A 27,981-nucleotide genomic window follows, 5' to 3' on the forward strand; every position below is an offset into this window, starting at 1 on the left:
TGGCCCAACCCAGTGTCCTGCAGAAGGGGTGTGCCCGGGAGTGGGGTCAAAGGTGGCACTGGGAAGAGGGGTGGAGGTGCCCCAGGACTGCGGCTGGATCCAGAACAAGTGCCCAGAGCAGGACTGAAGCAATCTGGGGCTGCCCTGGGCTGGGACTGAGTTACACAGGACCCGGAATAGGAATGGGAGCCGTGCCACCCCTCCAGGATAAACAGGACAAGGGCTGAGAGCAGGACCAGGACGGTGCACCGGGCTGAAAATGGGACCGGGCGTGCACCGAGGAGGGCACTGGGGTCAGGACTAGGGGATGCCCGGGATCAGGAGCAGAGCAAGGGCAGGGTTGATGCCCAGCAGCAGGTGAGGTGCCCGGGAGCGGGACCGGGCTGCCCGGGGGGCGTTTGCAGGTGCGGCTGCGGGTCGGGGGCGGCGCCGGTGCCGTGCGAATTCTGTGCGCGGGTCCGGGTCGGTGCGCGGGGCGGGGGCGGTGCCGCTGCGTGTCCCGGTGCGTGTCCCGCTGCGGGGCGGTGCCGGCGCGGCTGCGGGTTCGGGTGCGGCTGCGAGTGCGGGGCGGCGCCGGTGCCGGTGCGGGGCGGCCGCGGCAGCGCTGCCGGTGGCGGGGCGGGGGCGGTGCGGCCCCTCCTCCGCCGGGGCCGGGCCTGCGCCGCTTCCTGCGGAGCCGCCGGGCGCTGGGAGCAGCCGGCAGCCCCCGGCCCCGCCGCCCCGGGCCCCGCCGCCCCCGCCCCGCCGCCCGGGCCCCCCCCCCCTTCCCCGCCGCCGCTCCCCCGGCGGGCCCGGGGGCGCCGCCGCCGCCCCACGCTGGCGCAGAGGCCCGGGCCCGGGCCCGCCTCGCCGCTGAGGATGTCCCGGAAGGCGCCGCGGGCAGAGGTGTGCGCCGACTGCAGCGCCCCAGGTAAGGGCCCCCCCGCATCGGCACCGGCACGGCCCCGCCAGCCCCCCCGCGCCTCCTGCGCGTCCCCGGAGCCTGCCCTGCGCGCCCCCGCGCCGCCGGGAGCCCCCTCTGCGCCCCACGGCACCCCCCGGTGCGTCCCCCGCACCCCCGGCTGCCCCCTCTGTAAGCCCCGGTATTTGCTCCCCGTGACCCCTTTTGCTTCTCCTTTTACACCCCACATCGAGACCCCTTTGCACTCCGCGAGTGCCCCCAGGATCACCTTGGTTATTCTTTTCTGCACCCCACTCTGCACATCCAGGGGAGTCCCACTCAGTCCCCCCTCTGCCCCCGAGGAACCCTCTGATGTGCCCCCAGTGAAACGCCTTGATGAAACTCATGACCCCCGTGGTGCGCCCCCTTTTAGCCTCCTGGAATACCCCAGTACACTCCAGACACGACCCCGATCCCCCCGCATGCCCTCCTCCGTGCCGCTCCAGCGCACCCCGCATGTCCCCGCCGCCCCCCTGCACCACCCGCCGCTTTCTCACCCCGGCGCGGGGGCTGCTGCCACAGCCTTGGGGACGCGCCGCTCCGTGCCAGCAGCGCTGGTGACCCTGTAAACGGCAGGATGATGGGGGACACCCTCCTGCACCCCACAGCCAGCACCCACCCCAGCCGGATCCGGGCTTGGCGGTGCCGGTCGGGTGAGCTGGGCGCTGCAAGCCAGAGCCGAGCCTGGGCAAGACCATTCCCATCCCCGGCGGTGCCGCTGCCCGCAGCCCCCACGCCGGGCACGCTCCCGTGGGCGTCACGGTGGGTTTGGCCCCCCCAAACCCTGCCCACGATAGGGCCGGACCCCAAACCTGCCCGTAGCCGGTGCAGGTGGCCCCACGGCAATGAATGAACGGGTCTCCGAGCCGGCCCCGGAAAGCTGCCCGCGGGCCAAGGCTGTGCCGAAATTATTCCGGCCACGTGCCAATGGCCGGATCCTGCCAGGAGAGCTGTCGGCACGCGTGGGCGAAAGGCTGCCCTGCCTCCAGGCATCCCCCGTGCCCGCGGGCGAGCGGGGGGCCAGGGGTTCCCGGGGCGGTGCCGGGGCTCCCTGCTGCGGCCGGGGGAAATGGAAACCAGTTTCTTCCAATCTCTTATCGCCTGGCAGCCATGGGAGGAAATGAGTTATAAAGTCCAGAGGCCGTTTCCTAGCGCGCTGGGAGCACCCGCTGTCGCTGCCGGGGATGCGCTGCCTGGCCCTGCATGGGGAGTGCCCGTGGGGCGCCCTGGTCCCTCTGCCCGGCCTCCCTTGGCCCCTTGCACGGATGCCAGCTGGCCCCAGCCCTGCCATCAGCAGTGCGGGGCCGACTGCTGGGGGGTCCCGGTGTCAGTCCACATCCCGATGCAGGGATTGAGGTGCTGGGAGCTCCAGGATCCTCCCAGGGTTTGGGGTGTCCCTGTGCAAGCACTCCCCGAGCTGCTGCAGTGCCCACCCGCATCCCACCACATCCCAGCTGTCCGAGGGAAGGAGGGGCTGCTGCCCCAGGGATACCCTGGATCCACGCGGTTTGGGGGGCCGCGGGCCGGCTCCCCCCGCACGGAGCGTCCTGTTCCCGGCGGTGGCCGTGGGCAGCGGGTGCGAAGGCACAGATGCCGCCGCACCGGCTGCCAAGGCGCTGCCATCTGCGTGCGCGGGGCTGCCAGGCTGGGGGGGCCACCGCTCCCCCCGGCCACCCCACCCCACCCCGGAGCACTGCAGCATGGCTGGATGCCGTGCCCCCCAAAACGGGGTCCTCTGGGGGGTGCGTGGGGAGGGTTCGGGGACCCTGCGGGGAGGAAGGAAGTGGGGGAGGCTTGGCTGCCTGCCTGCCTTCCTCCCTCTGTGAGGTCGTGGGGCCACTGTCCCCCCTCAGGGCCATCGGGACAGTGGGACCACCCCCCACCCAGGCCCTGTATCCCCCGGCCTGGGGCTTCCCCCGCCGTGGGACAGTGTGGTGTTTGTGTAGGACCTACAGAAACAAGGGGAGGGGGTGGGGCCGGGACTCCCCCGTGGTGCCCGGCGGAGGGGACACCGGAACGACTCAGCATCGTCACCCCGTGCCTGCCTGCGTTTCCCGGGAGAGGGGGGAAGGCTGTGACCCAGCGGGGGTCCCCAAATCCTGTCCTCATGCTGCTGTGAACAGCTGCAGCTCAACGCCCGCACCACGGCGCAGGAACCCCTGGTCCCCAGGAGCTGTTTTTGGGGTGCAGGCGTGGGGAGCTGCTGGCCGGGAGCGGTGCCCCCGCGGGTGCCGGGGCCGGTGCCAGCGCGGGGCCAGCGCGGCGGCTCAAACGGCCCTTTGTTCCCGGCGGGGACACAAAGGGCTCCAGTCCGGCAGGGCAGGCCGGGGCCAGCGTGGGGCTGCAGGGGCACGGCAGCGTGGGGGGCCGTGGCACCTGCCCCGGAGCTGGGGTGTCCTGTGGGCTGGCTGCACTGGGGTGCTGAGGCTGCAGAACTGGTGGCCACCCTACGTAGGAGCCCGTGGACTGGGGGTGCCCACCCACAGTGGGGCACAGTGCCCCACACGGGACCCCCCAAACACCCAGCCAGCAGCTCTGGGGCTGAGTGACCTCGCAGTTAGCCAGGGTGCCCCTGATCAGAGTCTGCTGGCATCATCCCTGCCACCAGCTGTCCTCCTGGTGGTGGGGGGCCAAACCCTGCCCCCCTTTTGTCTGGCGGTTGCTATGGGAAACCCGTGGGTTTCCCCTGGTGATGGGCTGAGCCCCTCTCCATCTCCTGGGAAATGGTTGCTGTGGCAACGCATCCCCCCTGCTGGATGGAGGCACGAGGAGGGGACCCATGGGGAGGGGACACCCGCTGACACCCCCACGCCGCCCGCAGACCCCGGCTGGGCGTCCATCAACCGCGGGGTGCTCATCTGCGACGAGTGCTGCAGCGTGCACCGCAGCCTGGGCCGCCACATCTCCATCGTCAAGCACCTGCGCCACAGCCCCTGGCCCGCCACGCTGCTCCAGGTGCGTGCTGGGGACGCTGGAATGTGGGGAGATGGCCACTGGGACCCCCCGTGCCCACTGGGCCCTGCTGTCCCCTGCAGATGGTGCACACCTTGGCGAGCAATGGGGCCAACTCCATCTGGGAGCACTCGCTGCTGGATCCAGCGCAAGTGCAGAGCGGGCGCCGGAAGGCAAACCCCCAGGACAAAGTGCAGTGAGTGCTCCCTGTGCTGTGGGGAGGGGGTCAGCACTGTCTGGGAACCCCCTCCTCACCCCAAAACCCTCTGCCCACCCCCAGCCCCACCAAGTCTGAGTTCATCCGTGCCAAGTACCAGATGCTGGCCTTCGTCCACAAGCTGCCCTGCCGGGATGATGATGGCGTCACTGCCAAGGACCTCAGCAAGGTGGGGTGGGGGCTCTGGGACCCCCCTGTCGCAGTGGGGACAGATCCCCCCGTTACCAGCTCTCTCCTCTGCAGCAATTGCACTCGAGCGTGCGGACGGGCAACCTGGAGACCTGCCTGCGCCTGCTCTCGCTGGGTGCCCAGGCCAACTTCTTCCACCCGGTGAGCTCTGGTGGGGCTCGGGGACCCCAGAGGTGGCGTGGGGCACAGGGGGGTCCTGGAGCCCCATGCCACATGCAGGCTGCAGGGCTGAGGCTGCCCATGCCCGCAGGAGAAGGGCACCACACCACTGCACGTGGCCGCCAAGGCCGGGCAGATCCTGCAGGCAGAGCTGCTCGTGGTCTACGGTGCCGACCCTGGGGCGCCCGATGTGAATGGCCGGACCCCCATTGACTATGCCAGGTGAGGGCAGGGAAGGGGCTCACCCCTGCCTGCACCCCCGCCTAGGGTGGGCATCACCCCTGCCGGCCCTCCCACAGGCAGGCAGCCCAGCACGAGCTGGCGGAGCGGCTGGTGGAGTGCCAGTATGAGCTGACCGACCGGCTGGCCTTCTACCTCTGCGGCAGGAAGCCGGGTGAGTGAGGTGGTCCTGGGGTGAGGGGGTTACCCTGGAGGGACCCCGTGGCCCTGCTCACCACCCCTGTCTTTGTGCAGACCACAAGAATGGGCACTACATCATCCCGCAGATGGCTGACAGGTGAGTGCCTGGCACCCGTGGCCCCGCTGCCCTGTCCCATGTCCCCCCCGGCGTCCCTGCTGGGCTGAGGGGGGGACCCCGGTCACTAGAGCATCCCTGGGGGGCGGGGGGTCGGCGTGCCCGCGCGTTTAACATCCGCCTTTATCCTGTTCTTCCCTCCGCTGCCTTCTCCGGAGCGCAGGGTGCGCCCAAAGTGCATGGCACAGAGGTATTGTCCGCTCGGCGCTCAGCTCCGGGGGCCCCCCATGCTGCTGGCATGGGCCCCCCAGCAGCCCTGGCCGCTCGGCCCAGCCCAGCACCTGGGGGGCACTCGGGGAGGGGGGTCCCGCTCGCCCCCTGCCACCTCATCCCCCTGTGCCTGCCTGCCAGCCCTGCTTGGTGAAGCCCCCAATGCCTGAGGGGGGGGTTCCTGTCTTGGTGGGATGCATCTGGGGACTGTTTTGGGGGGAACAGGCCAGGAATAACCCCACTTTTTGTTCCCCCCTACCTCCCAGCCTGGACCTCTCTGAACTGGCCAAGGCAGCCAAGAAGAAGCTGCAGGCGGTGAGTGGGGGCCAGGACAGGGCTGGGGGGGTTCCCTCCCGCTCCTCTCATCCTGCCTGACACTGTCCCCTGCACTGCTGCAGCTCAGCAACCGCCTCTTTGAGGAGCTGGCCATGGACGTGTACGACGAGGTGGACCGGCGGGAGAACGACGCAGGTGAGCGGGGCGTGCGGGGTGCAGCCCCCGGGGCCGGGGCGGGCGGGCTCGGCGCGGGGAGGAGCGGCCGGCGGGGCCGCGGCTGAGCCCTGCGCTCCCCTCCCCGATCTGGATGCGTCCGCCGGGACCGCAGGCCCCTCCTTCTTCATTCCTCCGGCCGGGAAGGTTTGCTCAGCGCGAGGGGCCGCCGCTGGGTGCCAGGGCTGGGGTGCTGCCGGAGGTGGGTGCCGGGATCCCCCAGGGATGGGGGCTCAGCCTGCGGTGGTGCCCCCGGTCTGGGGGGTGGCAGGGTGGGGGCTGTCCCGTTTCTGTGGCGGGGCGGGTGCCAACAGACGTGTCAAACAATCTTCCCACTGGCTGGGGGGTGCTGAGCTGGTGCTTGCAAGGGTGAAGAGCATGGGGGGTCCTCTTAGGGGGTTATGGGGGGTCCCCAGCCCTGCTGGGTGGCTGGGGGAGGCGATTCCCGTCAGCCTGGCCAGGCTCCACTCCCAGCCCCAGCGGGCTGGCCCTGCGCCCGCGCCTGCGTCCTGCCGGCTCCGGGCCCTGCAGCCGGCTTGTCCGGGGGGGTCCGGGCCCTGTGTCCCCCCGGTCTGACACCAGGTGCCTTCCTGCAGTCTGGCTGACGACGCAGAACCACAGCACGCTGGTGACCGAGCGCAGCGCCGTCCCCTTCCTCCCTGTCAACCCCGAGTACTCAGCCACGCGCAACCAGGTGAGGCCCCCTCTGGGCCACACAACCCCCCTGTGCACCCAGACCCCTGCTCATCCCCTTTTTCCCCCTCCTGCCCCCAGGGCCGGCAGAAACTGGCCAGGTTCAACGCCAGGGAGTTTGCCACCTTGCTGATCGACATCCTTGGGGAAGCCAAGCGCCGGCAGCAAGGGAAGAGTCTGCTCAGCCCCACAGGTGAGGCAGGGAGGGCAGCGAGGCGGGGCTGAGCACTCCCCCTGCCCAGTGCTCAGCACTCACCCTGCCCTCCCCCAGACGCCCTCGACTACTCGCTGCGGAGCCAGAGCGACCTGGACGACCAGCACGACTACGACAGCGTCGCCTCAGACGAGGACACGGACCAGGAGCTGCTGCGCAACGCCTCCCGCAACAACCGCGCCAGGGTGAGCCCGGGGCTGGCCTGGACCCCCACCCAGACCCCCAGCTCTGGGATCCTAGTGCTGAGCTCCTCTCCCTGCAGAGCATGGACTCCTCCGACCTGTCAGATGGCCCCATCACGCTGCAGGAGTACCTGGAGGTGAAGAAGGCTCTGGCTGCCTCTGAGGCCAAGGTGCAGCAGCTGATGAAGGTGAACAACAGCCTGAGCGATGAGCTGCGCCGGCTGCAGCGTGAGGTGGGTGTGGGGCCAGCGGGACTCCCCTCCTCAGCGTACTCCCCACTCCTCACTGATGCCTTCCCCCTTCTCCTGGCTGCAGATCCACAAGCTGCAGGCAGAGAACACGCAGATCCGGCAGCAGACTGGTCCTGCACATCCCACCCCGGCCCCCAGCGAGCGGCCGGAGCACGGGCACCCCCCAGGCACGGCCCCCCCACACCGCCGGGACCGCCAGGCCTTCTCCATGTACGAGCCGGGCTCGGCGCTGAAACCCTTCGGGCAGCCGGTGGAGGAGCTGGTGACACGGCTCCAGCCCTTCAGCCCCAGCGTGAGTGTGCTGGGCTGGGTGTGGGAGGGTTTTGGGGTGCAGCTGTCCCCTCAGCGCCACGGGGTGCTGGGTCCTGTCCCCGCGGGGCCGTAACCTTTCGTGTGTCGCCAGGAGGTGGAGGACGAGGCTCTGTACTCCATGCACATCCCGGCCAGCGTGTACCGGGTAAGGGGGCCGCAGCGGGGGCGGCTCCTGCATGGGACGTGGTGGCTGTGGCCTGCCCAGGATGTGGCCTTTGGGATGTCCTGTCCCCCACCGCCCTGCACCCCCCTGGGTCAGGCCGGGGACCTCCCCAAGGGATGGCAGCTCCGTGATGTTCCTGCATGCAGGGTGGTGGTGTCCCCTGTGCTCGTCCTCCCCTGCACGTCACCGGGGTCGGCTCCACACCCTTTTGTACCCTGTTCAGCATGGGCTTCCCCTCTTTTCCCCCTCCAGATCCGGAAAGGTCCATCTGCCTCCTCGGTGCCCTTCCCTCCATCCTCCCCGCTGCTCTCCTGCCCGCCTGATGGTGCCCGACACATGGTGACGTATCAGGGAGGGGGAGCAACTCTTGGGGTGGGGAGACTCCCGACCCTGTGTGGGGATGGGGCTGGGCAGGGCTTGACACTGCTCCTCTCCCCTCCAGAGCAAGCTGGACCGGCATGGCAGCGGCACTGACAGCGACTATGACAACACACAGGGCGGTGAGGTTCTGGTCAGGTGAGTGGTGGGGCTGGGGCTGCACCAGGGTACGTGGGGACACAAGGATGGGGGGCTGATACTAACCCAGGGCGGTTGGTTGGTCCTGCAGTATGGATGGCAAGCGGTTTGTGGACCTGAGCAAGGATGAGGATTTCCCCCATGAGCTGGACCCGCTGGACGGGGAGCTGGACCCTGGCCTACCCAGCACGGAGGATGTCATCCTCAAAACTGAGCAGGTCACCAAGAACATCCAGGAGCTGCTGCGGGCAGCACAGGAGTCCAAGCATGACAGGTGGGACTGGGGCACAGGCTCAGGGTCCTTCTGGACACCCAGACCAAGGGTGGGGCCATGCCCTTGTCACCCTCCATGGTCAGGAGCCGCTGTCCTCCACGTTGCTCACCCTTTCTCCTTGCCCCCAGCTTTGTGCCCTGCTCAGAGAAGATCCACTCAGCCGTGACAGAGATGGCATCACTCTTCCCTAAGGTAGGAGGAGCGGTGTGTCCCTGGCATGGGTGTGGTCCCCCCCAGGCACTGGTAGCCCCCTGAGCGTAGGTTCTGACACTGGTCCTGTGCTGTGCCACAGAAACCAGCACTGGAGACGGTGCGGAGCTCCCTGCGGCTGCTCAACACCAGCGCCTACCGGCTGCAGAGCGAGTGCCGCAAGACCGTGCCCCCCGAGCCCGGCGCCACCGTGGACTACCAGCTCCTGACCCAGCAGGTCATCCAGTGTGCCTACGACATCGCCAAGGCCGCCAAGCAGCTGGTCACCATCACCACTCGTGAGAAGAAGCAGTGAGCGCCAGCCCGCGTCCCCCCGTGTCCCCAGGGCCCTGCACTCTCTGTGTTCCCCCCTCCCTCCGGCAGCAGCCGGCACCTGGGGCGAGCGTGGCTGCAAGTGGCCTTTTTTGGGGAGCCGGAGTGCGGGGTTCCTCGTGCCCCCCGCGCCATCAAGGAGCTGGTGCTCAGCCTGCGGGGCGGGTGCCTGCGTCCCCCTGTACAGCCCCCGCGCCCCCGTGGCACGCGCCTAACTTATCCTGTACATAGGCTCTGTAGCTGTCCGTGGCGGCGGTGGCCTTGTACCCCCACCCCCCACAAAACCCCTCTCTGGGTGGCCCCGAGACCACCCACGGCATTACACTGGACTGGGGCGCCCCCCCTCCCCCGGGCGTCCTGAACCCCTCCCCGGGTGTCGCGCCCCGTGCCGGGGCCGCACTCCCCACTGTAAGATGTGTCCTTGTACATTTGTATCAATAAAGGTGTGAGCATTGCACGGGCGCCCGGCCCCCGGCTCCTGCGCCCATGGAGGGTCGGTGGCTGCGGGGGTTCAACCCCTCCGGCTCCGGGCAGGGCTTGGCCACGTGTCCCTCCCGTTTCACCCAGTCCCCTTGGCCCTGCTGGCGGCTGCTCACGCCATCCCCGGCACAGCCCTGCTGTTTGCCCAGCCCCGGGGCTGGGCTTTCCCAGCGCGGCCCCGCCATCGGTCTTGCGGACCCGGGGCTGCCGGCTGGGGCTGCTGCCGCCTCCATGCTGTCCCCGGAGGGTTTGGTGGCCGCAGCCGCCGTGCTCGTGGGGCTGGGCCTCCTGGCTTGGTGCCTTTGGCCAGGGAGGCTGGAGGTGCCTGGAGACGTGGGAGAGGAGGAGGAGGAAGAGGAGGAGGGGATCCCCTTCATGGCCGAGGAGGGCTCAGGGCACTGCCGGCTGCTGTGCAAGCCCTCGGCTCTGGCCCAGCACCTGGTGAGGAGCTTGGGGCGGTCGGCAGCACTGCGGGGGGGACGCTGGCCGTGGCCGCGCTGGCCCCAGCTCCAGATGCTGTGGCAGCTCCTGCAGCCACCTGAGCCGGAGCCGGTGGTGGCCCGTGAGCTCCTGCAAATGCCCGACGCTGGGCTGGTGGCCCTGGACTGGCTGGTGGGGCCGTGGGGGGCTGCGGGAGGTGGGGGGAGCGTTTCCAGCCCGGTGCTGCTTCTCATCCCCAACGCTGCCGGGAAGGTGACGGCGGGGCTGCTGCAGCTGGGGCTGCGGGCGCTGGAGCGGGGCTTCATCCCCGTCATCTTCAACCGCCGGGGCCACAACGGCTGCCCCCTCACCACCCCCCGGCTCCAGCCCTTCGGGGATCCCGGGGACCTGCGGGAGGCTGTCACCTACCTGCGGTGCCGGCACCCCTCTGCCTCTCTGCTGGCCGTCAGCGAGGGCTCGGGCTCGGGGCTGCTGCTCGCCTACCTGGGCGAGAGCGGCTCCTCCAGCCGCCTTGTCGCCGCCGCCTGCCTCTCTCCCATCTTCCGTGGCCGGGACTGGTTTGAGGCTGGGATGCCCTGGCTTTACGAGTGGCCGCTGCTCCTCCACCTCAAGCAGGGATTGAGCAGGTCAGTGCAGCCCCTTGGGCTTGGGGAGGTGTACGGGGGTAGCTCGGGAACCCCTCGGTCATCCCTGGGGTGTGCATGGGGTCGGTGCGGCTGCCGGCACCGGGAGCCCCAGTGCAGGGGCAGAGGTGCTGAGGGCAGCAAAACATGTTGGTTAATGAACACCAGCCTGGAGCCGGCTGCCATGGGGCCAACTGGGCCACAGCATGTGTTCCCAGCCTGGCTGGGGCTGCGGCAACATCTTGGGGTTCCTGAGCTGGGAGATCTGTCACCCTCCTGGGGGGAGTTGGTGAAGCCCCTGTGTGGTTTTGGACCCTGAGGGGTGTGTGGGCCTAGCCCCTCTCCCTGCACTGCCTCTTGTCCCCAGCCCCTGACCCTCTCGTTTGCCCTGGGGGGGACTGTGATGCCAATCCACAGCTGGGTAGGGGGCTGTGACTGCTTCCATCCCTTCCCAAGGGGTTTGGGTTCCCGATTGCCCAACACAGCCAGGCTCGAGTGGACCAAGCTCTGGCTGAGGCAGGAGACAAACTGCCCTGGGCCAAGGCCTTGAGCAAGTGGGCACTTCCCCGGGTGGTGCTGAGAGCTTGTGGGGGCTAAGGCACCCTGCAGGTGGGCAGATGGGGGGCAAAAAATGCGGGCAAGCCCCAAAACGTAGGGGCAAACAGGTGACAGGTGAAGCTGCAGCAAACCCCAGATGGGTGCAACGAGGTACAGTGCTTACTGCAGGGATGGGGTTTTGGGCGGGGGGGTGGACAGCAGAGAGTCTTCCCCCTCCCTATTTCCCAGTTCCCGCTGCAAATGCTGCTGTCACGGTAACGAAACGGGAGTGCCGGCTGTCTCCCGTTGTCATGGCACCCGGGCTGAGCTGTGGGGACCCGCCAGGATCCCTGGCAAGGGGCTGGGATGGGCCTCCTAAGCCACTCTGCGCTTGGGGCAGTCGAGGTCACCCCTATTCCCCTGCATGCAGGGCCAGGACTGTCGAGCAGCCCGTGGGCACACAAACTGGTGGCACCCCCATGGCAGCATCCCTGTAGCCCCCAGCTCCAAATGGCATCCCTATGACCCTCCATCCTCACTGCAGCATGTCCCAGCCCCTGCCAACATTCCCTGTCGCCGCCAGCCCCCGGTGGCACCCCTGCACCCCCAAGCCCACGGCGACCGCCCCCTCCCCGCAGGTACGCGGGGGCCCTGGCCGAGGTGGTGGACATGGACAGGCTCCTGGGCAGCCGTTCGCTGCGGGAGCTGGAGGAAACCCTCTTCTGCCGGACTCGGAGCCGCCCCACCAGCTGGGAGAGCTACTGGGAGCGCAACGAGCCGCTGCGGGATGCGGACGAGGCGGCGGTGCCGGTGCTGTGCCTGTGCAGCGCCGATGACCCCGTGCGCGGCCCCCCGGCCCGCAGCCTGCCCCGGGAGCTCTTCCGCAGCAGCCCCTTCTTCTTCCTGCTGCTCAGCCCGCTCGGGGGGCACTGCGGCTTCCCCCGGCGGGGAACGGGGCGATGCTGGGCTCACGAGGCCGTGCTGGAGTATTTCAGGGCCATGGGCGAGTTTCTGCGGACAGAGGAGAGGAGGAAGGGGCTGCCGCGGCCCCGCAGGTGGGGGGGACCCCCGGTGGAGCCCCCCGTGTTCACCTGGCAGAGGTCCTACACTCGATAGCCTCCCTGGGGCAGGGTCTCACAAAGGCAGGCAGACACTCCGTGTACTAAAATTACTTTATTACAGTTGATTTTTTTTTTAACATTTCCTTTGCTATGATACAAAGGATACTTACAAACAAAATATTACATATGACCTTATTTTTTTTTTCTCTTCTCTTATTTTCTGACAACTTGGTAACAGCTTTAAATGCACAATCTATACAATTAATACAGGTTATATATGAGCTATAATGTATGTTGAACCAGAAGAATACCAGAATACTGACAATATACTGTACATTAAGCCTTACCAGTTAGTGCTCGTGGCATTTTCTACAAGAAGGAAAACGCACACCTGTAGATTCACTCATACCAGCTGGTGCTACCAGACACGGAAGCAAGAAGGAGTTTAATTCCCCTGGTTAAATCCTTCGTGGCCCATCACCGTGGTGCTGAGCCTGGAAACCTCAGACCAGTGTTCATAGTAAAACAGCAGATATGTGTGTGTTTTTTTCTATCTAATGCTCTGTGGCACAGTTGGCCATACCTGGATGATGCCCCAGAACAAACGGCCGTGGCGCTGGGGCCGGGCGCTGGGCGAGCTCTTGTTGGGGAGCTGGACCTCCTTGGGGAGGGGGAGAGAAGGGCAAGGAGGAGGAGGAGGAGGAGAGGAAAAGCAGCAACAGCTTTGCTGTCATCAGCAGGCAGCTCTTGGGTTCGTGCACACGAGCAGGCGGTCTCCGAGAGGGAAGAGCGAGCCCAAGGCGTGGCGCTCCCGAGCCCGGCTGCACACGGAGCTTTGTGCCCAGCAAACCCTCCACGGGCTCGGGCAGCAGCTGCCCTGTGGTCACCTCCTCACCAGGAAAGGTTTGCTTTTGTTCTGCAGCCAAAGCCAGAGGTGTGTGGCTACAGGTGTGCACTTCCCCTCCTCCCGCCGGGGTCTACATCGCACTGATAAGGTTACATTTTTGTTTTTTATTTAGGTTTTTTTGTTTTTTTTTCCTTTTTAAAGCAACCAGCAAGTGAAGCATGTTTTTAGTTGACTGGCAAAAAGACCTGGCATTTGCACAAAAGCTGCAAATGGAAAAGAGCCATCCCCTCCTCCCACCCGCTGCATCCCAGCCCAGAAAAATCCCAAACTGTTGGTGGAAGAAAGAAAAAAAAAAACACAACAGGGGTGGAGGAGAGGAAGGGGAGAGGGAACAAGTTGGGAAAATACCAGGTCTGAGTTAACATTTCCTTGACTTCACACAATTCTTGTGCAAAAAGAAACTCCCCCCCCCCAAACAAAAAACCCAAACCCAGAAACATGCTGGAAATAATGAAAACAAATGGAAAGTAATATATAAAATTAAAAATATAAATAGGATGTCTGGCTGACTGGTAGAAGAATAGGTCATTTAGGTTACAAAAAGGAATATACATTCAAGAGGCTCTGAACCCAGTGGGGTAACTGATGTTAAACTTGTGTTAATAGTTAGGCTAGAATTCTCAAGTTTGTCTTTAAAATCTTCACAACACAAGCAAGCTATTTTTAAAAAATATACACTATACACACCTCACACAGCTTCTCCTATCCGTATTACACACGTTACGCTACCCTCCCATCCACTACACCGAGGGGAGGGTCCCATGGCCGAGGGCCTGGGGTGTCCCCCCATCCTGTCCCGACCCCCCGGCCCCGCGGTGGCGGTGGGGCAGCGATGGCTGCGGGGCCGGGCAGGTCGCTTGGCCCCTCCACGTCTTACCACAACCTTCTCAAAGCATTTACAAGTCACCAAAGGGCTGTAGCCTTTTATGTTATACACACTTCACTTTGCAACGTTAATTATTTACATCAGGGCTGCTCCCCCATCTTTTAGCCGTTTCTAGGCAGGTAAAAAAAAAAAAAAAAAAATGTTCCTGTTCCAAGCAAGCAGGGAGAAGAGCTGCGGGGGGTTAGGAGGGAAGAAAAGCTGAAGAAAGGAAGCGGGTGGTTTGCCTGCCAAAAGCCAAACCCGTACACGCACGTCTGCCTCTCCTTCTCTGATCCTTGAACCCTTAACAAGCTCCCATTCCCTACAACCTTCATGACAACCAGACCCGGAGAGCACAGCCTCACCGGCGCTCCAACTCCTCTGCTCACAGCTTCCCGGGATGCTCAGCACAGCTATTGACTCACAGGCTTGCCTCTGCCACAGGACACAGAGCACAGATCCTGACCATTCCTAGGAGCCCACCCCTCACCCACCAGCGGGTCTTGCAGGGCAAGCCAGCTGCAGAGGGGTGGGGACACCAGGACCCCCACAAGCCACCACAGTGTACCCCCAAACTCGCCTTGGCAGCTGCCACCAGCCACGGTCGGGCTCTGCCGGAGCCATGCAGAGGCAGCGGCCGCCGACTTCAGCTTGTCAACAACCCTGCACTGATTTCTGCACTCGCTGAGCTCAGAGTTGCCATAGAAATGTGTGATCCTGGCACTAAAAGCAGGCAACGATCTCAAATCAAAGTCTTTTTGTTTTGTTGTTTGTTTTTTTTTTCCTCCAGTAGATTTAGATGAACTCAGGTTTAAGACAAAAGCAGTTGGAAGGGGAAAAACAGATCATTTCTAGAGAGATTGAAAAACATAGTCACAAGCCAGTATTAAACTGCAGCAAAGAACCTGAACTTGGTTCCCGTTGAGTTCAGCTCCAGAGCAAGCTCGAAGCCACCCCTCTGTCCCTCGCACTGCCCTCCGTGTGGCACAGGATGCCCAAGGGAAGGAGATCCCACACAGCCATCAGGGAAAACCCAGCTGGAGGCTGAAAGCCCTGGGCAAGCAGCTGTTTGCCTCCCCAGCTCGCAATATTTAAGCACAAATTCCTTTTACAGCATCACTGGACAAGTCTCGGGGATTAGGTGCATGCTGAACTACGACTGGCAATTACAGTAGCTTTTTGCTAGCTGGCACATACTGTATCTATAAATTTTAGTACAAAAACTTAAAAAATACAGAAACTAGGTCAATTTGTTAACTACATATTTACAGATAATTACAATTCTTTTCACTGACAATAATTAAACTAATTGTCAGTGAAAATTCAAACTGTGCATGTTCTGAGGTACCCGTACTCAAGGGTGGGGAGCGGGGCAGGGGGCCGGAGGGGCAAGGTGGAGGGAAGTTTCCCCCCAGGGTTTGTTCACATCTGTGGGGGCAACGCTCGGCCCTCCTGGTTCCTGGTCTCACTGTGTGCACTCAGAGAAAACAATGAGAGCGGGAGTTGATATTTGGGTCTTATTTTCCCTAGGACATGGCTTAAGGATGTTTTGAGGATGCCAGGCAGGTGCAGAGCCAATGGTCATGTACCAAACTGCCTTCTCCCGCCCAGGGAGCCTTCAGGTGAAGTGCAAGTATCCAGACCCACAGCTCAGTGGTTAAGGTGCTTGTTTGCCGGCAAATCCGATTTAGTACACTAAGTCCTTCTCTAGCTGACTAAGGGCTCTCCTTCCCCTGGAGAAGGGGGCAGGGATGCAGCAGGCAGCATCACAGCCCCAGTTGGCTGAACCTCATTGTGCAACAGGAACCTGGATTATCTGCCGTGGGGTGGCAGGTAACCTTGGTGGGGTGATGTTCACTAAAACCACTAGATCTAGCACGTTTTCTTATTTTCTGGCTGCAAACAGCAAGCCCCAACGCCCCCCAGAGCGCTTTATGTATATTTCTCAAAAGACTCCGGCTCAATCAATTCGTAAAAGTGCAAACTCAAACAACCACAGCAGAGGGACAGTGACCAGCATCCCTGCCTGGGTATCCACTACTCCTCTATCCTTGGCACATGGCTCTGGGCTCACTGCGGGCCAGCACTGGGGTGGGAATGTCCTACAGGCAGGAGTACAGCTAAAAACAACACTACTCCTTGGGAAAGGGTAAGAATGACCCAACAAACCTGAGTCTCTCCTAAAAAAACTTGCAAGAGACTTTCCAAAAGGGACAGGGGAAATATTGCCTCTTAATTCTCTGGTAGCACAAAGAGAGCCCAGGGCTGGCATTCTGCTGAGCTAGAGAGGTGTCCTAGGGGGAAATGCGTGACCTGACACATGCGAGAACCGCTTATCCCCTGAACTGTCAGTGCCTTCCTAAGATGGGGTCTGTAGAGGACAAAGGAAAAGGTCAGAAGGGTCTTCACAGCTTGAGGAGCTGGTGGTGTCCAGCATGCCACTTGCCCCTCTACTATAAAAAAGACCAGGGCAAGCTTCACTAGAACTGCAGAGCAAGCACCCAGGAGAGAACGAGGCTGTCTGCTGCTGGCTGGACTTGAGTGATGAAGCACACAGGCCTAAGCAGAATAAAGAATGGACCAAGAGCATCTCTGTGTGTATATATGGATGTATAGACCATACACACACGTGTACTTTAAATCTTCCAATTTAGCTTCTCTTTTGCCCCTCCGCACAACCTAAGAACCTCCAGGTATCAGACACACACCAAGGCAGTCAGTGTTCGGAGCTAGCGGCGGCTCCACCTCAGCAATGCCAAAAGCCAGTGCCGGTGCAGCGAGCCAAGACCGTGCCAGGCTTGTGATCTCTCGTGGCGAGACGCAGCTGGGGACTCTGAGCTCAGCCTGCTGAGCACTTCACCGGCCCACTCGCCGCCTCCCCAGCAGATCCCTACATTGCCTTCACTGCTTGCCTATCGCTAAACCATCTTGTTTTCTTCTCCGCTGCCTTCTGACTTTCTGGTTCCCTCCTCTCCTTCACAGCACACCCGCAGCAGCTACCTACCCTCTCATGCCCCAGAAAAAGCAAGCTGCAATTAGCAGGGCTGCACTTCAGCAAGGGATCAGCCTTAGCACAGCCTGTGCCACGTCTGTGCCCTCGCCCCGAGAGCCCTGCTGAGGGGCTGCTTTTGCTCACAAACAGGAGCGCTAAAGAACAGCAGAACTGAAGTGCCCTGACAGAAATGCACAGCATGAGGTGTGTGTGCACCTATACCCACACACACGTACATACAGAGTATATAAATATATACAAATGAGATACCATATATATATCCAGAGAGATGTGCGTATTCAACAGAGTAATGGTAGACAGTGGTACGATAGGATTTATTGCCTCTCAAGAAATGGCACGTAAGCAGGGTTGAGGGCTGGGAGCCTGGAGGCGAGGCGGTTTAAAGAACAGCATGGCCCCAGGAACACCCTGGCTGCACCCTTGTGCAGGTCACAGCGAGTGTGCAGTGCCCGTTCTTCCAGTGAGGGAGGGCTGGGTGGGACACAGAGCGATGCCAGCCTGGCCCCAAGCCAGGCAAGTAATGGCTGCAGGGAATTTTTCTGTGGAAAGTTTGGTATCACACCAGGTATTCAGCTGTTCAACCTCTTTGAAGCTCATAGGCTTGGAGGGAATGCAGGTGAAACAGAGCTGTGGCCTCCATTTCAGTGCTGCATCCAAGGAAGAAAGTAGGTAATGTTTAAAGTGGAAGGGAGAGGTGGCTGCTGGCTCCCTGGGACCAGGGAAAACAAGGAAAATGTGGTCCCTTTCACTGATTTTAAATAAAATCAAAGGAAATTTGAATCAGAAAGAGATAAAAAAGCTGGCTACTCTTTTTTTCCATCTCTGGGCTAAGCTACACCAGAACTTCAGGTTTTTGAAAAGGGGAGAGAAAAATAACTACAGAAAAGAGATTTCAGGGGTCAAGCTGGTGATTTGAACATACCGCAATAAAGTTGGCAAAGTAGTCCACACAGAAGAGTTCCCCAGTGTTAAATATGAACGTAAGAGATGCAAGAAAACATCTTTGCTGAGGTACTGGAGTAGTTTCCACAATTTACAGATTACAGTAATTTTAAAACCAAAGTTAGGGCATGACTGCAATGAGCACAACATGGAGCAACTGGCCTCACTTTTTAAAACACTTTTAAAAATAAGAGTTTGCAAACTGATTCAGAGAGTGTTTGCATCTCTCTACTGCACAGTTGTTCATGTATCTCAGAAATAAACCTGAGATACATTAAAATTCTCAACACCAAGGGCCTCCTCAAATACCTCCAAGGCACAGCCTGACCCTGAGTTCCTCTGGCTACAGCTGTGTAATGAGGTGCTTCCTCTTGAGACCAGGCAGTTTTGGGACAGCTTTTCTTCCCCCACGTACACACAGGGACACACACATTTAGACCAGTTGATCTGAATCAGTTTTTGCAAACTATTTTAATTAAAATATTAACTTGTTGGAATAGTCCAGGTCTGCACATGATATACATGTAAAAATGGTTACTACACAATTCTTTTTGAATACAAAAAAGCCAATATGGGATAGCCATCATTTGGATTCAGCATTCAGTCATGCTTGACATTACACAAAGAGATGTGTTGAGAGAATTCTGTTGAAGTAGCTCAATTTAAGCCAGAGACTTTGACCAAATTCAAACCATAACAGAAGCAGAAGAATGAACCCACTGAACTTGCAGGTATAGCCTGTCTCCACTGTAGCTGCTGCTGTTTGGGGTAGAGGAGCTGAACTCAAAATGCTGTGTTAGCACCATGCTCTGGGCACACCCTCCACACTCACATGGTGAACCCCAATAAAACTTTGGCCTTTCATTTTGGTTTTGTCTCTCCTTCCAAACCTAGGAAAACACAGGTACCTTTCCTAAATGAGTTTTGCTGCATTCCAACGACACTGCAATGCAAAAGAGTGACCCCAAAACATCCAATTCCACATAAAAACATAGCAGAGGAAAGGACAGGACAATTCACAGTCACCACTTGCCCCCAGGAGCATCCAGAGGCACCTCCATGGGACCCACACCTCATCCCAGGCTTCTGTCAACTGTTAGTACTACAAAACTCCTTACTAAGGGGCTGCTCAAACACGTTTTGGTAGAGTTTCCATCTTCAGTTAGAGTGATACGCTATGTCAAGAAGCTAGAAATCCCAGCTGGATTCACTGGGCACTGGCAGAGAGTTAAGGATTGGGAGTGGATGTTAATTTAGCTAATGAAAGAACGCCGCCCTGTCGAGGACTGAACAGCAGCGAGACACTATTTACTATATAAATATGTCACGTGGACAAACACATTCGGAAAACCTCGCTTTTGAGCCCTATAAACATATTAAAGGCAAATCCTAGAGTTAGCAGCTAGTGTTTTCTTCAAGATGATTAGTGTGCAAGGGAAAACATTTACAAAGAACCCTGGCTGGTCAGTCCCCAAGACAGAAATCTTTGCCTGAAACCAAACTTCATCTACCTGTTCTTCCCACAGTCCTGGCTGACCCAGACCGTCCTGGCACTGGCACGAGAGCATGGGGGCATCTCTGGTTCCCAGCACTAAGGGATGACACAATGCCACAAAGTCCTTCAGTTATGAGACTCCCTGACCTTTTATCACTGTATGGATTTCACAACCACCTTTGCTTCCTTTCAGTAGTACAGCAGCTCCAATGAGCCCTCTGGAAGTAGTGCCTTCTCTCATGCTGCCAAAATATCACAGCATCTCAAGGGACTGTAAAAAGTTGTGAAGTATTGCAGCAATGAAAATAATAAAAAAGGAGCCTCACATGCAGCAAGATCTACAGTGGTGATGTGGGTTAGTCATCAGCTGGGAAAGAGTCATTGGCTCAGCTCCTCCTGGTACACCATGGCAACTAAACATTTCAACAGTTGGCTACACGCTACATGTAAACAGGAAATTGCAACAAGCCAAAAAGGTAATAAATTGGTGGATGTAGTGTAATAATGAAAAACCCGATCAATGGCATTTTGTGACTATGGCATCCTTCAGAACACCTCTGGCATTTGAGACTGATTGGCTGAAACTCTAAACATTTCTGAATGGAGCAAAAAAGACTACGCTGGGCTCCAAGAATTATTCTGATGCTTAGCTAAAATGAGATGTCACAGTATTAGCTGTACAAGTGCATTACTTACGCTCCTCTGCCCAACCTCATCTGAGCTACCAGCAGCACAGTCAGGGAGTGCCAAAGCAGATAGACAATTTCCAACATTCCTAGCCTGTTCCCTCCAGACAGGTTTACCTACAGAGTTCTCGGGAAGCTGACCAGTGCCTTCTGAGAGAACATCACTTCTTACACGACACGGAGTGGGCACTTGGGTAGAAGGGCCCTGTGGAGCCCTGGTGTCTCTTGGCCTCTCTTCTCACTTTCTTCCTCACCTACTCTTTGAAAATGCCTCTTGGCAGAGGCAATACCCTAAAAATTAATCCAATTGAATGACAAATAAAAATGGAACAGAAGATCCAGCTGTTCCTCCCTTGGATGTTGGTTTAAAGGCAGCTCGCCTGGTTTTTGCAGGGTGGCAGATCGAAATTTATGGACATGGGAGGAGGTCTCCATTCTCCCTCAGACTTCCTACATGGATGGCATGATGAGGGCAGTCTGAGGCCCTTCTGTCCTGTCAGTGTGATGACCACCAGCCAACTCTTCTGACTAACTGCATATATCTCTCAGACGCCCTCCCAAGACCCCTCCAAAAAGTAAAAAAATAAACAAAACAAAAAACCAACAACAAAACAAAAAATCAAAAACCACCCCCCCCAAACCCTGCAGCCAAATACTATGACATCCCAGTTAGTAAACACAAAACGTAATGCTTTACAAAATGAATACAATATTCCATGTGCACCCAGCTTCCACACGTCAGCACCGCACTGAGGAGGCTGCTGGGCTGGTGTCTGTAGGCAGTTTCTGTTGGCAGACAGCTCCAGTGGAATTGCCACCCTCAGTTATTGTTTAAGTTATGTATAAGACATGTGTGAACCATTGGATATTTGTGAAGTAACACTTGTGCTCCTGCTCATGCCCTGCTCCGTCCGTCCCCCAGAAGCTGTCCGCCTCAGAGCCTGGGGGCTGTTGCGGACCCCTATAGCACTACTTCGAGGTACCCCCTGCATGGGCCCCGAGGGGTGACCCCATGGCTGGGGTCCACCTTGCATTGGATGGCCCCAAGCTTGCGGTGGGCCACCCATGGGATGACCCCAGTGAGGTCCTGCACCCCCAGTAGGATTGTGGGACCAGCCAGAAGCTCCCGGGTAGCTGTGGCTGAACGCCTCGGGGGAGAGATTAGAAAGAACCATATTACTAAAACCTAGCCTCATGCTCTCTGAGTCAAAGGCTTCGATCTCGCGAGCTTGACGCTCCAGCAGGCTTCGTATCCGCTCGGTGCGCTCGTTCTGCAACGCCAGCATCTCCTCCTCAATCTAGGAAGGAAAAAAAGAGACAGTCTGTAGCAGCACAACAGGCACAGCCTCTGGAGGACCTGGAACAGCTACTGAGGGACCTTCTCCCTGTGATTGTGCAGGAAACTGGCAGTCTGTTCTGATTGTAAAAGGGTGAATTTTTGAAGGCTTAAATCCCACAGACCCACACAGGCCAAAGCATTGTGAACACCAGCTGGAGGCTGCTAGTCCTGTTCCCTGGTGAATACACAAATCTGAGGGATGCAAATCTAAAGTTTGCTCTGATACCAACAGCCTGACGTAGATTAATCTTCTGAGATGCAGCAAGGTCTACAGCTTCCATAGAAGCCTATTGGGAAAGCACCTTCAGGTACAGCCTGCCAGCACAGCTTACGGTGACCTTCGCTGTTTGTAGCTGAATCTGATGATGATTATGATGATGACTGCTGTTTTCTTCAGGATTCAATGCACAAGCCCACATTCAGCTTCCTCTCTAATGTTCACTGGCCAGATTTTCTTAGCTCATGCATTCATCATCTCCTATCTAGCCCTTTCCTAATTTGGTTTCCTCATATTTCAATGCCCTGATACTTTTTCCAGAGTGTGTGGTTGAAGGACATAGGCAGTGCTGTTTGAGTTTTGTGGCAGATTATTAGCTAGATGACATGCAAGCTGACAACTCAAATTTCTCCCCCATAACACTGTTCCAAATTGGTTTCCAAGACTACTTTGGTAGGGGCGCTGGGATCAGCACTCTAAGTACTGAAAACACCGGACTATGGCCTCCTGACACTCATCAGACAGGGATGGAAGCCTTTCTTATTGAAATCTTTGCAGTCAGGTGGAGAACCAAAAGCCATTATTTTCTTGCCAGCACTGAAAAAGCTTCTTTTTGCCTCAGTGAAAAAGACCAAATGGGGAAAAAGCAGCAGCCAGGACTTTCAGCACAGCTCACTGCCATCTCCCTGCTGTCAGCAGCAACATGGCCAAGAGGTGTTATCTGGGTCTGTGTTGAAGGCACCAGGCAGAGCCTTGTACTTGTAAGCACTCTCTTGCCTGAGTCAGGGAATATGCAAAGCAATTTCATCTGGAATTGAGGAAGCAATCTGCTCCAGCATGAGTCATCTCCTGAGCCATTTGGGGCTTTCAGAAACTCCTTTTCTACTTGCCTGTTACTCTAGGTGAGTGACAGACTCTGCACTGAGCAGCTCTGCTCCCCATTCCTGCTGATAGCCACAAAGGCAGCAGAGGAAGAAGGTGCCTTCTCTAACACTAGCTCTTTAAAATGCCCCGCTTGTTTTTTTCCTGTTCTGATAGCTAAGTGGAATCCTCCCTTTCCAAGGTCTTCACCATGTCACCATTTTCAGTTTCAGCGACAGTGTAACACACAGGACTTGGTGCAACTGAATTTCACTGAAAGGCCTGACACTTTGTTAAAGTGACATCACTCAAGCCACTCAGAAAATGAAGTGTCTGAGGCATGTGGGAAGGAAATGACTAAATCTGAACTCTTTTAAAGACACTCTTGGGACATGCTCATTGCTGGTGCAATACAAACAACATTTCACATCAATGGGGCTTGGCTACTCCCTCTTTACTCCAGGGCTGGACATGACATGTATCTCTGGTGAGTTATGGTGATGGGCACCACCAAAAGCAAAGAGCAGCCTGCTGAAAAGGAAGCAGATTTCTATGCAAACACTAACTTCTGGAATCTGGTTTATTATTGAACACCAAGGACTGACTTTGCCACAGGCTACACATTTATTTGTGCATATAAATGCAGACATTCATCTTGTGCACATACCTGCCCTTTCTCTGGCTGCCAGCTTCAGTTAGCACATGCCAGCAAACACCAGGTGACATCGCTGAGGGACCCACACCAGAACACTGGCAACTCTTAGTTCTTACAAAAACAGAACATCACCTTTCCTCCCAAAAAACACCCCTGCAAAAGAACAACGTGTCTGCCCCTGGACCCACATGTTTTCCCTTGAGTCACTGCCAAGAGACTGGAACCTCACCAAGGTCTCATTGCTGGTGCATGACTTGTGATTTTCATGTGCCAAGACTGCACATACACTACCACAGGCATCTATGAAAGCTGAAGCACCATCCATTTTTTTGCTATTCTAAGGACACAAACATATAGAAAATTATTAATCTATTTTTTCTCTCTGTGAAATAGTATTGCTAAGCTTCCTATCCCTGTTACTGATGTCAAATCCTCCACAGGGATTTTCCATGCACAGACTTCAATCCTGGTACATAATGGAAGACTTCCACAACATTGTTGGTTGATGTGGGCTTTTTTGAGTTGCTGGCCTTAGTGCAGCTTCTAACACTATCTGCAACACATTCTGCTCCCACAGAGCAGGGAGCACTGGCTCACTGTGGCACTTCCTCCCCGAGCAGCTCATGCCACCAGAGGGCAATGCACCTCCAGATAAATCCATACTCGTGCCAGGCTGTGTTGGGAGCTGGGACCAAAATTACCAGCAGTGGGGTCTAAAGGCAGCTACTGCACACGAGTGACACACAGGAACTCTGCTTTCAAAAACTCATCCATCATTTTCTGAGAGCAATTATCTCCTTGCAGAAGACCAAAGCCCAACAGGGCTGTGCTGCCTCCTTTGGGGTGCTGCCTTGGCTGGCCGTGAGGTGGAGCAGTGCTCTGAGGACTATCCCAGCATCCATCCATTAGTGCCTGGAAGAATTTCAGTGTGAAGAGCCTCAGAGCAATTGTCCTAATTTAATACACACCAATGAGCTAAATTGGGAACTGCTGTGTGAATGGCAATGGCTGACACCTACGGAGCAAGTCCAAAGGGAAAACAACTGCAGGAGGAAGACTGACAGTGTGTTTCCTTTCACCAGTTTTTGGTGCATTTCCCTTCCCTTGGTCTGTGTAGGCCACTCAAAATTCTACACATGTCTGGCACTGCACAGAAAAACAAACTGAAACAAGAAGCACCTGAACACACTTGGCCAACTACAAGCTGAGCTCTGGGGAGCAGCAGTGGCTTTGGCTATTTGAGTTTGCTCATAAGACACCTAATTTCAAAGGGAAACTGTAGCCCCCAGCTTTAGGTTGTTACTGTCTGCTCTCTGATGGGCCAGGGAAGCCAATCTCCAGAGAGAACAGTTCTCTTTTCCCTTCTGCCCAGAGAGGCACAACTCCCTCTGGCACACTTCAGGCAGCTCTATCCCAGCCAGCAGCTGCTCATACAGGAGGGCTGAGCTGGCAGAAAGTTTAGTCTATGTGTCACTGAGCTTTCAACCCCAAAGAGACAAACACCCAAATAATCTGTGTTACTATATACAGCAAAGTAAGAGCAGTTTCTCTTTCACTGATAAGTGGAATTTAAGATCTGAAATATGGAGTGTGCTTAGGATGCTCACATGCCCACTTTACCTTCTGCTCCAGGAGGGCCCGGCGGAGGGACACCCTCTGCTCAAGATCACGCAGCTCCCGATCATGCTGGGCCTCTGCCTGCATCTTGATTTTACTCTGATATGCGTTCAGTAGCTCCAATTCTTGCTGCAGCTGCATCTTCAAAACCTGGCACTCTGCTTCCTGTGCCTCATCCAAACGCAGCTGGGAAGGACAGACAATAGAGACGTTTCACCATGGGGTAACCACTGCTGACACTCCAGGGGAGGACGGCGGGGAGGGGGAGAATGGGTTGGGACATTGTTTTCTTAGCAACACAATTGGTCTCTATTGTACTTCGCTTCCCTGAACAGAGGACCTATAGTGACAAAGACTGGTGACAGTGAGCCCACAGCACTGGTGCAAGTGATGCTGATGAGCAGTGGCGCCTCAGGAACCACGATCCACACTGCAGAGACCAGACTGCTGGAGGTGCAAACATCCTCAGCTCTCCTTTTGCTACAGGCAAAGAGAAGCTCTCTTGCTCTGTTCAACTGGATTAACCAATTACCTCTACCCAGGAGACTTAAGTCCATAGCCCTGCCAATGCAGGACTTTGAGCACAAGGATATAATGAAATAAACCTAAAAGCAATATGATACTGAACTTTTAACCTTCCCATCATAAATGAAGCCAGCTACCCTGCCTCACAGCCTTAAATTTGTGTACAAAGTGATGTGAGCACGATGCAGTATGCAAGAATTGCAAAGGAAAGTGCACATTTAGCTGTAGCAAGGATTTGAAGCATTGCTCATGTGGTCGTTCCTTAAAGAAGGAATCACAGAACTTTCACAACAGTTTGACCTCAGATTTACAGTCAAAACTGTGGACTCCTCCATGACTCCATGAGCATCTTCCACCAGTGGCACATGCTTGGGTTGGTATCATCAACAAATCAAAATCTAAATGAGTTAAAACAGCCAGTAGCACACTATGTAATGATGCTCTAACAGGGATGTTTATGTTGCCATATTTCATGCAAAAGCAGTCCTCTGGCCACACAGATGCATCACTTTGCATCTCTACAACAGCAGCTTCAGCTTCAGCCTGCCTGGAGGGGTGGTAGGTCTTTCCTCTGCGTTTGAGCTCAGCTTTCTGAACACAGAGGAAGGAGTGTGCAGGGAATGGTGTGTGCAGCAAGGAAGCAGAAAGCCTACTGTCAGGATACAGAGCGGTTAAAATGCAAACATCCCTCTTTGGCTGAGGAACCCTGGGTCCCTTGGAGGCGACTCACAGCTTGTGTAGAGAGCATTTCATTAATGCTGTGATCATACTGCTCAGCCAGGATAGCCAGCTTCCGGGTCTGCTCCTCCTTGAGCCGTTTGAGGACAGCTTTATGTTCACTCTTTGGCGTGGTCTCCAGCAGATGGTTTCTCAGTGCTTTGTACTGTCTGGTTTGGATCTTGCATGTATCCTGAAACTGCTTCTTTATCTGTAGTTCTTTTGACTGGAAAGATGGAGGGGACACAAAGAAAAAACCAGCATGTTTCAAATGAGCGAAATATCCATTCAAATGGATATTTAGGATTACATTAAGGATATGAGTTCAAGAATCCACAAATGTATATTAACATCTACAGTGCAAGGAGGGAAGCAAAATACACAAGAGGCAATGACTATTGCTGCAGCTGCTTTGACACTGCTACTGTGCGAAACAATTACAATACAGACACTTTTATAACAAAGCTCCAGCCTAAATACAGCTGTCTCTGCACAAAGAGCCTCACATTTGTCACTGGATTGGATCCAGTCCTGGGTGCTGCTTTTCAAGAAAAGTTCTTGAGGGACAGGACTAATATTTATTAGCACTAAAAGCCATACTTACACGACTGTGCTTGTATGGCACATATATATGAACAGCACTGAATGTTATGAAAAGAAGTGGATCTGGTGCATGGGAAAGGACAGGAAAAAAGAACAATGCTTTTTCCATTGAGGGTTTGATGAATATAAGATGTATTCTAACCCTTGATAGAGCCTGGTTTTCATAAAGAAACCCAAAGAAGACTAGATACTTTAAAATGTACACCACAAAACAGTAGTATTGTGCTGGTCTAGCAAACAAAACAATTTCCCAGTCCCACTGGAGGCTTACTCTGTATTGTTCAGAGACATATCTGTGATTACAATAGGGTTGGGGTACACCAATCCTGGAAAAGGTATTGGGATCCAGTTTTGCTGTATGACCTTGAAGAAATTATTTCTTTTCTTTTATCTGCCTTCAGAGCAGCCTGTGAAGTTTAACATGTACTAAGTGTTTCAAGATCCTGAAAAGGAAGGTGTTCTGGAGTCCTCTGTATCTTTCTATGGGACGACTGGCAGGGATACTACTAACAAAGCAAAATCAAGAAGTGATGAGTGATGAGTGATGACTGTTAACTGACAGATGGTCAAGTTCACCATGGTAAGAATAAATAAATAAACACAAATCACTAAAATCAGACATGAGGGCCTTCCCATTGTTAGGCACCATGCCAAATCCTGAAGCACTACAAGCACAAACAGAGCACAGGACCAGATTACTGTTGGAGTAAGTTGGAAGAGCTCTGGGATCTGAACCAGTGAGGCAGATCTCTGTGCATGGCCACATCAGCCCCTCCACTGCCTGCTCCTGGCATTAACTCAGGGCTCAGTAGGGCAGGTGATAAGCACAGCACTTGCAGCCACCTCAGAAAGTGCAGTGGGATCAAACAACACACCCGACTAAGGAGACTTTGCCGCATAAAACAACAATAACACTTTGCTAACCTGATGCAGAGAAAAGGACAAAGATGGGTTTCATTCAAATCAAAACATGTATCATGAAGAGGAATGCATCACTTTTAACCTTTCTAAATTTCACAGAAAGTTATTTCCTTCCAGGAAACCTTTAAGGTTGTTTCTCACTGCCCTTAAGGGAAGTGTCAGCAGGTTACACATTCCCATCAGGGACCTGGTCACAGCAAAACACTATCAATGTATTTTGTCCTCATTTTCTGTGAAGTCTTGCTTGGACACAAGACTGTTTACAGGCTTCCCAATCCAAAGGCTTTAACAACAGGAAACAGAAGGGAGGGGTAAGATTTCCAGTCAGACTTCTGACAAGATCATTTTGACCTAGTATTGTGAAATACCATCAAGAGGGTATTTGCATCACAATTAACACACTCGAAATAATAACAGCCGTTTTCACTGAAGGGTGAATTCTAGTTATGGGTCCTTCTGGTGCTGTCATAGAACAGACACTGACCGTTAAAAACCTGCTTCCAGGACAAAGGGCCTCACTAAATAACAAAGGGAAAGCCTGAAATGTGCCCTTGAGGGAAAACTGCTGCTGGGGAGAGAAACTGAACAAATGGTCGAATTATCTATTCAATTAAGAATACTTGCCTGCATTAGTCAGAAGCAGGAGAAGGAGTTAATG

At 56.6% G+C, this 27,981-nt stretch overlaps 3 protein-coding genes across 6 annotated transcripts in view; 2 read left to right on the forward strand and 1 right to left on the reverse strand.

Moving 5' to 3' along the window:
• The first annotated feature begins 680 nt into the window (after positions 1-680).
• Positions 681-9,275, forward strand: GIT1 (GIT ArfGAP 1). Of its 4 annotated transcripts, XM_056506386.1 has the most exons (22): positions 681-910; positions 3,762-3,895; positions 3,976-4,088; positions 4,173-4,278; positions 4,353-4,439; positions 4,549-4,679; positions 4,757-4,851; positions 4,932-4,974; positions 5,156-5,182; positions 5,469-5,517; positions 5,601-5,673; positions 6,288-6,385; positions 6,466-6,577; positions 6,656-6,783; positions 6,861-7,013; positions 7,096-7,323; positions 7,435-7,488; positions 7,759-7,845; positions 7,949-8,022; positions 8,114-8,296; positions 8,425-8,488; positions 8,589-9,275. In XM_056506386.1, exons 1-22 carry the CDS (start codon positions 859-861, stop codon positions 8,799-8,801), a joined length of 2,304 nt encoding a protein of 767 aa, XP_056362361.1. In that variant the 5' UTR covers positions 681-858; the 3' UTR covers positions 8,802-9,275. The 4 variants fall into 4 exon arrangements, with proteins under 4 accessions (XP_056362361.1, XP_056362362.1, XP_056362363.1 ...); XM_056506387.1 differs by lacking the exon at positions 5,156-5,182; XM_056506388.1 differs by lacking the exon at positions 7,435-7,488 and having other exon boundaries at positions 682-910.
• On the forward strand, positions 9,212-13,278 carry ABHD15 (abhydrolase domain containing 15). Its single transcript, XM_056506390.1, has 2 exons — positions 9,212-10,365; positions 11,538-13,278. Exons 1-2 carry the CDS (start codon positions 9,305-9,307, stop codon positions 12,013-12,015), a joined length of 1,539 nt encoding a protein of 512 aa, XP_056362365.1. The 5' UTR covers positions 9,212-9,304; the 3' UTR covers positions 12,016-13,278.
• Positions 13,279-18,139: 4,861 nt separating this feature from the next.
• TAOK1 (TAO kinase 1) overlaps positions 18,140-27,981 on the reverse strand; it is a 63,191-nt gene continuing 53,349 nt past the window's right edge. The window contains exons 18-20 of the mRNA XM_056506384.1: positions 25,813-26,025; positions 24,561-24,743; positions 18,140-21,166 (exon numbers count right to left, since the gene is read on the reverse strand). Coding sequence (XP_056362359.1) covers positions 20,705-21,166; positions 24,561-24,743; positions 25,813-26,025 — 858 coding nt within the window. The 3' untranslated portion in view covers positions 18,140-20,704. The remainder of the gene's footprint in view (positions 21,167-24,560; positions 24,744-25,812; positions 26,026-27,981) is intronic.

The sequence above is a fragment of the Oenanthe melanoleuca genome, chromosome 19 (genome assembly GCF_029582105.1).
Source record: "Oenanthe melanoleuca isolate GR-GAL-2019-014 chromosome 19, OMel1.0, whole genome shotgun sequence".
In the NCBI taxonomy this organism is placed as follows: domain Eukaryota; kingdom Metazoa; phylum Chordata; class Aves; order Passeriformes; family Muscicapidae; genus Oenanthe; species Oenanthe melanoleuca.